The following is an 11,459-nucleotide window of genomic DNA, read 5'->3' as shown; positions in this document are numbered from 1 at the left end:
ATTCCTCTTGATAGAATTCCTCTTCCTGTTAGGTATACGCACACACACACACACACACACACACACACTTCCCTACCCTCTGTCTGACTGTGTGTTTATTTTCCAGGCATCAACACTTACGGCTGGAGGCAGGCAGGAGTGAACCATGTGCTCATATTTGAACTTAACCCCAGAAACAACCTGTCACACCAACATCTGTTTGAGGTCTGAACACACACACACACACACACACACACATACACACACACACACACACACACACACACAATGACAGTGATATATTCAGAGTGGGTTACCCGTCAGCTTCACCATGATTCTGATGGATATTGCAACTGAGTCTCTCCCTGTGTGCGTGTGCGTGTGTGTAGATTGCAGGTCTGCTGGGGGTGCTGTGGTGTGTCAGCCTGCTGTCCTGTCTCTTCAGTGACAGCATCCTGGTACCGATGCAGGCCAACCCTCTGGCTCTCTACGGCTTGTTCCTCCTCTTCCTCATAAACCCCTTCAAGACCTGTTACTACAAGTCTCGCTTCTGGCTGCTCAAGCTCCTGGTAACACCACTCCTAATAATTAGACAGGCTCATGTTGTTTCATATCTTTTTATTATTGTTATTATCAACTAAACTGCTGGTTATTGATTAGTCACACATTATCACAAAATATTCACTTTACTGTGAAACACAACTTCAAACATCAGCAGATCCTCTTATTTTATATAAAGCTTATCTAATATTGTATATTATATAAGCTGGAATCAAAAAATGGGGGCGTCACAGTGGTGCAGTGGTTAGCGCTGTTGCCTCACAGCGAGAAGGTTGTTGGTTTGCATGTTCTCCCCATGTCTGCGTGGGTTTGCTCCAGGTTCTCCAGCTTCCTCCCACAGTCCACATCAGGTTAACTGGAGGTTCTGAAGGTGTGAATGTCCAGCGTTTACCCCGCCCTCAGCCATCAGCTGGGAATGACTCTAGCCTCCCTAAGTGGTATAGTTAATGGATGATTGAAAAATCAGTTAATTGACTGAGGACTGTTTCACCTTCTGTACCTTATCACATTGTAGCTTTAATTTTCAGTTGATAAAACTATTCTGAATATCCCATAATGGCAAACTGAAAACCAATTATTCACCAGTCCACATGAACAATTCACTGTATTTAGTCTTGTACTGTTATGGCCTCGTTCACTCCCATTCAGAAGAGCTAGATCATTTGATACTGAGACCCTGACTTCCTCCTGTTGAGTCCAGCAGCTCATTTTCACAGTGCTTGGGGTCAAAGGTCAGCAGTGAGTGTGGTTTATTGTTGCTTTTTTTTAAGTTGTTTCTTCAGGCTTTTATGCCTTCATTATAGTTGCAGTAAGAGAGAGAGAGAGACAGGAAAGTTGGGGAGAGAGAGAGGGGATGACATGCAGCAAAGGGCTACGGGTCAGATTCGAACCCCAGGCCGCTACGGTTAGGACTGAGCCTTAATGGTACGCGCTCTACCAGGTGAGCCACTGAGGCGCCTCATCTCTGTGTTTATTGTTGAACTGACATGTTTGGTGGGAAAGCTGCAATACTTGACTCTCATTATACAAAGAACGATTCTGAATCTTTCTGGTCACTGTGAAGACGGGTTAGATCACCAGGTGAGAGCGTCACATCACCCCTAATCAACATGTACTGGACTCACCAGGAATGACTGAACTGAGGGAACAGTTCTGTTGTCTGATTCCTTCACAGAGTGTAAATAAAGATTTAAAAAAGCTACATCTCCTTCAGTTACTGTGAAGAGAAACTGATTTTCCTCCCCTCGGCTTCCTTCCACAGTTTCGCGTGGTGACGGCTCCGTTCCACCGTGTGGGCTTCGCAGACTTCTGGCTCGCTGACCAGCTGAACTCCCTGGGGGTGGTCCTGATGGACCTGGAGTACATGATCTGTTTCTACAGTTTTGAACTGGACTGGAAGAAACACGACGGCCTCATCAGCAGTCAAGGTGAGACTCGGAGGAAACGCAGCTGTGGCCACTAATCCACTCACAACACACTCACAACTGTTGTGTATATTGTCCCTGCAGGTAAAGATGTGTGTAACTCCTACTCCTACGGGGTGCGTGCGGTCATCCAGTGTCTTCCTGCGTGGTTCCGCTTCGTCCAGTGTCTGCGACGTTACCGTGACACCAAACGGGCCTTCCCTCACCTGGTCAACGCCGGGAAATACTCCACGTCTTTCTTTGTCGTCACCTTTGCTGCTCTCTACAGCACACACAAAGGTAGGGACTTGTGTGCACAGCACGTCTTTGGTGAGTTGAGGATGAAGCTTTACTGGAACAGACAGAGCTGAAACACCTTTAATAGAAACAGAGCGTTTCTGATTCTGAAAGTGTGTTTTCCTGCAGTTTATGAAGCCACCTCCGTTTTCTGATCTTCTGTTTCACTTCCTGTTCGCTGTCATCTTGATAAATTGTTGTTGTTGTACAGTTTGATCAGGCGTCAGAGCGTCTCTGTGGGCCCTGTATGTTCAGTATTATCCTTTATAGTGATGTACAGTAGTGTCTCCTGTTGTGTGTCAGAGGCTGAAGTAACAGCAGGTTGATAGGTGGAGTAATGGAGTCTGGGTTATTAGAAAACAAACACCCTCCACTGATGTTTCCATTTTTAGACATAAATCTGACCTCATGCTATTCTCGCTCTCTCCCTCCTCCTCCTCTTCCTCTTCCTCCTCAGCTGAGAAGCACGCTGATGCCCAGATCTTCTTCTACTTGTACATCAGCTGTTTAGTGGTCAGCTCCTGTTACACCCTGGTCTGGGATCTGAAGATGGACTGGGGTCTGTTCGACCGCAACGCCGGAGAGAACACCTTCCTGAGGGAGGAGATCGTCTACCCACATAAGGTACCTGTCCACACAGGGAGGGAGGGGGCGGGCTGAGACAGTGTGAGAATATAAGGTGCCCTGTCTGATGTCCTCCTGTCCTCTGTCTCTCTCTCAGGCCTATTACTACAGTGCTATAGTGGAGGATGTGCTGCTGCGGTTTTCATGGACTTTAACTGTCACCCTCAGCACAGTCTCTGGTCTACATGGCATCTCTGACATCCTGGCCACTGTTCTTGCCCCCATGGAGGTCTTTAGGTACACCGCCACTTAATTATTTTATCTCTATCAGTTTTTCCTGACGTCGCTCTTCTTCCTCCAGCCTTTACACTCTGCCCCTGATCCTCGGGATCAGATTTGACTCAGGATCAATGATCAGTTTCTCTTTTCTGAACTCACACGACTGAGAAACCTGAATCTGCTACAGATCACAACAGTTAATAACAGAATTAAGCACATGACCTCATCACACCTCACAGGTGCAGTGCTAGAGTGCATCAGGTAAAATAAATAAATGTTGGTTAGAAAAGACTCTAACACACTATTATTTCACACAATGAACCACTGTGATGTCTTTAAACTGTTTTGTCCCATTAATATTCAGAAACTCAAAGATCTTTCATATTTATACCAGTTACAAAAATAAACATCTTATCATGAACAAACAACTCGCATGTTAATACGATATTAGCACAAATCTCACAATCTTCCATTTGAAAATGTAAAATGTAAATTCATGCTTCTCAGGCGTTTTGTGTGGAACTTCTTCCGTCTGGAGAACGAACATCTGAACAACTGTGGTGAGTTCAGGGCTGTCCGAGACATCAGCGTGGCTCCGCTCAACGCTGACGACCAGACGCTGCTGGAGCAGATGATGGACCAGGAGGATGGAGTCAGGAACCGGCAGGGCAAGAAGAGCTGGAAGAGGAGCTACAGCATGAGTCTACGCAGGCCTCGCCTCGCCTCGCAGTGAGTCTTTACACCAGCAGACTCACAGCAGCAAACCAGGCCATGACTCTGAGAGTCACAGCAGAAACCTACAGAAAATGACTCGGGTCGCAATTAAAGACTCAATCAATGATTTCATCATTTAATCTACAAACACAGTTTCAGCAGTGAAGGCAAAGCTTTCAACACAGAAAGATGAGACCACATCAGCTCTGATGAGAGGCTGGAGATAAAAAATGTCATCAAGCATTAAAAACTTTATTCCTTAGTTACTCCTAACTTTGATCTCTCAACAAGGTCTGCAAGCTTCATTTTCAAATAATAAGCAGCTAACAAGTAACATCCTGTGTGACACAGGCAGAGTTAGTCAAAAAAGATCTGTTCGTTTCCCAGTTTATCAGAGAAAACAAGCAGAAGTTAGTGGCTGTTGCACTTCTTAAGATATTTGCTGATGTTTTTGAAAATCCTTGTTTGTTAGTTTGAGATATCATCTACTACTGCAGCCTGGCTAGATAGCAAGCCTGCTAAACTAACAGACAGCTTGTTAAGATTATTATTATTATTATTATTATGTTTCAACAGAAGAGATATTGGTGTTATCATAGAACCACAGTGATAGTGATGATATAGTCACACAGTGTTGTGTTATTGTAGTGTGACTGACTGATTGAATTAATGTGAATGAAGAACATGGCATTAGTCGTTGGCTGTTATTTAATAATATCAAATATTCCAATATTTTTTTATTTTGCAGTTTTGTCCATCCTGCTGTCGAGTCCACTCCTCGTGTCACTGCTTTGTTTACTGTACATTGTACCTCAGCATGTGACAAACAAAAGCAGAAGCAGCATCACTTATACCTGAAACTGAGAATACAAGAATATATTTATGTATTACAAAAAAAAAAACTGCCCCCCCAATCCCTTATACAGTGCTGTATGTTGCAATAGTTGCATTGGACTGTATCATGATATTATATTATGGTATATTATTGTTATAAAATCTGTTGATAGTGCAGGTAGTTTGGGACTTTGGATGAATAAACCGAATCTCTGAAAAAAGTTAATTCAAATAAGCAAATAAATTCAGTTCTGATACACAGACAGACACATACAGGTCTAATAGACTTAATAAACCAACTGATCCAATGTGTTTGATACAATGGACACAAGCAAACGTAAGTTGAGCTGCTTTATTTTCACTGTGAAGTGAAACAATCAAACCTGTGCTGTTTGGTTGTGTTTGATAATGACCTGTTGTTTTACTTAAATATACTGTGTACTGTCTCTTTGTTTGTGACTCAGCAGCTTCTCTAATGTTGAGTTTTTTTATCCTGTACTCTGAGTGTGAAGGTGACAGCAGTCTGGTCTCTGCAGTCTAAACCACATTCTCTCTTCTCACCTCCAGGTCCAAGACCCGTGACACCAAGGTTTTGATAGAGGACACTGATGATGACTCCTGACATCAGGCCACGCCCCTCGCCTGGGTCCAGAATTTATTCAAAGGAGGGAACTCTGCCTCCTAACCGAGGAATTACCCAGCGAGTTGGGGCATTGAAAACTCAACTGAGTTTTAAACTCTCATGCCTACATAATCCTTTTCCAGTGCATGAGCCTCTGCCTGGTGTCAGAACTTTAACAGACTCGAACCAACAGCCCAGCAAGGAGGCCACACAGCCCCCACTGCTTCCTTCAGTAATAACCCCGGGGGGACTATCACTTAAACTCTTCCTTACCCTGCAGTGGGTGAGAACTGTCTCCCCCTGACATCCACCGCCACCCAGAGGTGGACTCTAGAACTACACTCACTCCTTAGCCATTGCTTTGGTTCTCAGCCTAGCATGAACAACACAGCTAAATGGAATGCAAGCCGATCACCCTGACAGGAAGTGTCCCCGCTCCCTCTCAGTGCCACACAGCTCCTACACAGGGAGAGGCTGACACTTCGAGCCGACTGCTGTCCAGGTCCAAAACGGTTCTCCCCTCCCTTAGCGATTAGTCTCCTCCTTCTCCTTCAGCATCCAGGTAACAATAGAAAAGGCCTTGAATAAATGATGTACCATTTGCACCTGAAGAGACCTGAAGTCCACCTGTAATCTGGACCTGAATGAACCTGAAGCCCCTTTTTTTCTCCTGTAAGAGAATAAAAAGGGTTACGCCATCGTCTCCCCCTCCCCCCACCCTTGGCGTTTACACTGGTCATCAGACTGTGCCGACAAACATTTGGTACTGCCAGTCAGTCGCTGGCTTGACTGTCCGTGCTCTTCAGCTTCTCCCATCATCACAGAGCTGCCTACCTGCACCTTACATGCTTTAGACACACACACACACACACTTTGTAGGAAGAGTGACTTGCAATGCCTAAAGACAGTGATTTTAATATGTTTTATTGTTCATGGACATTCAACATACACACACATACACAGACTATAGATTATTTGTAACCGTGGTTGTAAATATGAAATGGACCAAAACAGGAAGTGGTGTGACAATGAAAAACTACTGGAACAGCAGCTGGAATGACTGTTCAGCTGAGGAACAACGTGACTTTTGTTTCTAGAAGAAGATCGTCTGAAGTGTCCCACAGAAACTCCCAGTCGCCCTGTGTGAAAAGATCTTCTCCATTGGAAAAAGTTGAAAAATTACTGCTGAATGTATACCAACATGTTTATGTGTGTATGAGAGGGAGCGATCCCTGAACACCACCTGTCATCACCTGTAGACCGAGTTCAGATAAAACCCGAGGAATTTTAATCTGTCCCGCGAAACCTTGAGAGAAGAACTGAAGACTGTTTGATTGGAAGCTGCTGGTTTATGAAACAAATGTGTGTGAAATTGTGTCAATGAAATTTGATGATGATGATGATGATGAAAAGGGGGGAGGTCACCTGTCTATCACATACACCTTCAAACTGTCACAGTCAAAAGGACGGTGCAGTTCAGCCTGAATCTGAATGAAGTGGCTGGTGGTGAAGCATCCATGTGGCTGTGTGAGACACATGCTTCAGACTTCAGTGGATCAGGGTTGGGTGAAAAAACATGAAGTCATTTTAATATTTGTATGGTCAATATATAATTGTTCATATTCAGCACATTCTGTGAGTCTTCTTCAACAGTCGCCCTTTATTTACCACAGTGGCAGAGAGAACCAAGACTTGTATTAGCATCAGTCTTACCTGCTTCCTGCTTCCCACTAAACTAAACTCCTCTGTGTTTACCTGATGCCTTGATAAATTCAGCTTCATCTACCTTTTCACAGCACTAAGTAGATCAGTAGAACAGCATGTGACAATGCGACGGACCAGTTACCATCAGTCACTTTCCAGCAGCAGCTTAACATCAGTCGGGAACAGAGAAGTGGAGGAACTGAAATGAATGTGTGTGTGAATCAGGTATTTCTGTTAAAAAGAGAAACTGAGCAGCTGAGTGGTGAGTTTCACCTGTACAACACTGGTGTACTGATGGACTTTATGCTTTATTTGCCATGAGAAAGACAATATTGTTGACTTCAGGTAATTCCACCCCGAGTGTGGTTTTTTTTTTTTTTTTTTTTTAAATCTGGTCTTTATTTGCTCGTGTTGGTCATGTCAGTCAGCAGTTACACACAGACACTATCACATCATCTGCATATTGGCAACTCCTTTCAGAAACTGAACCAATCACCATCCACATATATCATTTGGCAAAAGTGTTTATGCTGACACAACCTGGGTTTCAACGGCCAAGCCAAGGATCAGTAGCCAACCTGCTCTACCAGCTGAGACCTTTGCTGACAAATCATTAGAGCCACAAAATTAAATCATCTTCCATGGTTTGGTAAAGACAGGTAGTTGTGATTACACTGGAGAAAAGGTTTTTCTAAATGTTTTTAATAGAGAGAAGGTTTAGTTTAGCTGATTTGTTTTTCACATTCCTGAAGTGGTTGGTGCACTTTTAAGTAGCCTGTTTCTCAGCAATGATGTCAGCTGTGAGAACCTTTAAGTAGAGCTCCTAGAAACCTTACTTACAGCTTCCTCTGTTGTGCAAGTAAATCCTACAATGTTAAACTATTGTGAAATCTTAGCCCAATCATCTGTGCTGGTTGCAGGTGTCTACAGAATTCAAACACAGCAGTCAGAGAGTGTTGCGATCATTTAAAATATTAAGAATGAGACGTGAAATTTGCTAGTGATTTCATTTCTATGGAATCCCCACTGTTCAATAGGACAAAGGAAATCCACAAGAATCTTTTACCACTTCAGGGGCGAGGTTCAAAGGTGAACCCCACTGACCAACAGTGAGCTGTGTTGACAGCAATAATCCTTTGAGGGGACGTAGAGCCGCAGAGTCCACAAAGGAAATGGCACCATTCACTTTTATTTAACTTCCTCTGAGTACAGCTGGAAGACAGAAGTTAATGCTACAGATACAGATAAACTGTGATCTTATTGTTCTATTAGTAACCAAGCTAAGCTAACAAGCTATTAGTTTAGTATTAGTATGAATTTAACTATGAGTACAGGCTGTTAGCAAGCTGATTTTCTTGGAGAGCTTTATTTGACCTTTTATTAAACTCAATAGGCCTGAGCCAACAATCTATATGTATAATCTATAATATATCAATAATATAGAGTATTGTGATTTTTCGTGCCATATGCAATATTTATCATAATATCAGAAAAAGTTGAGGGTTTGTTTTTTGTTTGTTTTTTTTTTGTTTTTTTTTTTGGAGTTTTGCAAAAAAGTTTTTACCTGAAACATAAAATACAACAATATGATCACATTATACCCCAGTGAAACAAAACATTTAGGAAAGTCGTGCAGCTAAACTCTGCTGGGACCAGGACTTTAAGGTGCCTCCATGGAGCTCGCTGATATTATGAGATGATAATCAGTCTTTTGGCAGCACAGGAAGTAGCTTAAGGTTTGCAGTAAACGTCTGTGGCCATCCAGGATGAAGCTTTAAAGTGGAGCGAGATCTTAATGATACATTAAACTGAAAAACATTTCACATTTTAAAATTGGTTTCACATTTGAAATGATCAGTCTTGAGAAGTGGTATAACATTCATCTGTGGGTGCAGCAGCTTTTCCTGGATCCTGTGTCACGTCTTGATACAACTACAGTCTCTGTTGTTGTATAAACACTGGCGTTAGTTTGTGTTCAGTCAGATTTGAAGATGAGTAGATGAGCAGCTCTCTGAATAACCTCAGTTTGTCTCTGACAGTAAAAGAAGCAGCTCTGAGTTTTCTACTTTGCCTCAGGACTTGTCTCTTGTCTGTGTGTGTATCTAAGCTTTGAAAAAGAAGGTTTCTGTCTTCTGTCATTTTCTTGCAGTGACACAATCATTCCATCCAAAGAGAAGAGTTTAACTTTCTTCAGGACTTTTATTTTCTAAACCTGTTTTTCGTGTTGAGACATGTTCCTTCCTTTAGGAGAAGTGAGATTATTGTAACCTCATTCCTGTGTCATAAACAACATGTTTGACCTCAGGACATAGTTTTGCACCTTAACCTGCTAATGTACAAGCAGGACGTGAGCTTCTTGACTTCCTGTCCCCACCCCCCAATTCTTTGTTGGCAGTCCTTTAATGAATGTACCATTTGAAACCTTTCTTCATGAATGTATTTCTCTCAAGAATACAGCCAGAGACCTGCTTTAGCTTAGCTTTTAGCTTCAAATCCAGGAAGTAACAAATAGGATGATCTCTGACAAACCTTTTGTGTTCCTCCAAAACCAGAACCAACATCACTTGTTTCACTTGTTATGATTCTGTTTGTGTGAACTTTTCAGCTGCAGGCAGGCTCACTGATTTGGACCATGTTGCACTGGGGTTAGAGATAGTCAAATTTACATTCCAGACTATGCCTCACACTCCCATTACACCTGAACGCCACACTTGCATGTTGAGGTTTTGAAACTGTGACAGACGGGTGAAACTGTCCCCCCTTTTCCAGATGTCAGTCAGATGAAACCTGCCAGTGGGTATCACACCTCAGTTTGTCTCTGGCACAGAAAGAAGTGTGTTGCATCACAGAGGACTGGGAGCTGACGCTGAATTTCTGCTCACATTTAGGATTTTAAATTCAGACAGTTCCAGAGTTCAATCAAAATTCATCTGATTTTGTTTGGGCACAGCTCCGGAACAACTGCTTGTGTTTAACACATGAAACATTTGGTGTTTTTTGTTGAATGAAAACATGAGTTGTGTAGAAAACCATGTTAATATTTTGCCAAGTGAGGCACCAGAACCACTGACGCCCAGCGCTGGTCCAGAGAGCTGGATCCTGCCGAACCAAACAAATTCTTTAAGAACGTCTTAAGATTTTTTCACCAGTTGGTTGTGACCAAGATCATCAGTTACTTCAGGACAAAGCTGCACATCAGGCAGCAAATGTGAAAGATTTTACATTTTCAAAACTCATTAAACGACTTTGAAGGCAGCAGGAAAACTTGTGTGTTGAAGTTGAAGCAGTTTAAAATGGTTTTAGTGTAAAATTGCTCGACTCAGTGTCAGCACAGACAATTCGAAAACATTAACACAGACACCAACATGTCATCATGAGGTCGAAGAGTGTTTCCCCCATGGAGACCTGTACTCGTAGGACAGGTCTGGATCTTCTTGTGAGTTTCGGTTGGTCAACTGGAGAACGCCACAGACTTACATGGCTTCTGTGCGCCACTTGAGAACATACGTGTTTGTATGAGTGGTTCCTGCACGATGCCCATTGGCCCTCAGACTCCACCACAAACCACAGAGACCTAACAGGCTGGTTTATCAGACGACTGTCAGACACTCAGCTCCGCAGTGAAGCACTTTTCAAGACTTGATCAGAACCACGTGGTATGACTGAAGATGTTGAAAACACAGTTACACTAAACGATCTTGTTCTACTCTACAGAGGAAGCAACACAACCAGCAGCTCCAGGGTCTGTCCTCAGATCTGATGCATTAGTAGGAAAACAGGGATGTTGCTGGAGCCTGAGCTGAGCTCAGGGTCCCATAGCAACGGGTCCACTCTGCAGGTCCAGGATGCTGCTGTTAGCATGTTGTTGTGCGCTAACAGCTCTTTTTTTTTCTCGAGTGAAGGGTCATGAGTCTGGTCTTAAACATTTGGTGTGATCCCTGCTCTGTGAGGACACTGTGTGTTCTCTCATCTGTTTGGAACAACTTTTCTGCTGTGTGTACACACACACACACACACACACACACACTCGCACACACACCACGTCATCCTCCAGTCCTCAGTGGGTCGCGGGGTCTGGAGCATTGAGCCTCTCAGAGGGCATGATTTATTTTAGACACAGTTGAATTGTCTCTGTCCACCACAGACTCGTTTCTTTGTTAAAGTCATTTGGTTTCATTAACTCAGACAAGACTTTTGATGATCAGAGACACTTCATGCTCATTGGCTCAAAGCTCCATCGGACCTGGATCAGGACTTGAGAGCAATTTGATCCAGGTTCTGACCCCACTACAGTATGACCCAGAGCTGTTGATTATACAATACATTATATATTGATGAATATATTGATTAGGAGCATTGTATAATCGGTGACTGTGCTGTGGGTGTTGTCTTGTATTCCCAGTAGCAGCGTGATGCTACACAGGTGCCTGGTTCACCAACCCTCGTAGAGTTTTTCAGTAAAAACAGCTCAAAGTGTTTCTGACTGTGAGTCTTATTTATGT

The 11,459-nt window shown here is 43.1% G+C and overlaps 1 protein-coding gene across 1 annotated transcript in view; it reads left to right on the top strand.

Moving 5' to 3' along the window:
• The window catches only part of LOC139628989 (xenotropic and polytropic retrovirus receptor 1 homolog), a 49,195-nt gene extending 37,762 nt beyond the window's left edge, over positions 1 to 11,433 (top strand). The window contains exons 8-16 of the mRNA XM_071491286.1: positions 1 to 32; positions 107 to 204; positions 369 to 548; positions 1,802 to 1,967; positions 2,049 to 2,243; positions 2,698 to 2,864; positions 2,962 to 3,101; positions 3,591 to 3,812; positions 5,199 to 11,433. The exon at positions 1 to 32 is cut by the window's left edge and continues 58 nt beyond it. Of these exons, the coding sequence (XP_071347387.1) occupies positions 1 to 32; positions 107 to 204; positions 369 to 548; positions 1,802 to 1,967; positions 2,049 to 2,243; positions 2,698 to 2,864; positions 2,962 to 3,101; positions 3,591 to 3,812; positions 5,199 to 5,253 (1,255 nt within the window). The 3' untranslated portion in view covers positions 5,254 to 11,433. The remainder of the gene's footprint in view (positions 33 to 106; positions 205 to 368; positions 549 to 1,801; positions 1,968 to 2,048; positions 2,244 to 2,697; positions 2,865 to 2,961; positions 3,102 to 3,590; positions 3,813 to 5,198) is intronic.
• Positions 11,434 to 11,459: the final 26 nt, after the last annotated feature.

The sequence above is a fragment of the Trachinotus anak genome, unplaced genomic scaffold (assembly GCF_046630095.1).
Source record: "Trachinotus anak isolate AG129_WGS33_773 ecotype Australia unplaced genomic scaffold, CSIRO_AGI_Tana_v1 ptg000012l, whole genome shotgun sequence".
Classification (NCBI taxonomy): domain Eukaryota; kingdom Metazoa; phylum Chordata; class Actinopteri; order Carangiformes; family Carangidae; genus Trachinotus; species Trachinotus anak.
Note: the sequence above shows the minus strand (reverse complement) of the source record. Positions and strands in the feature narration are given on the sequence as shown.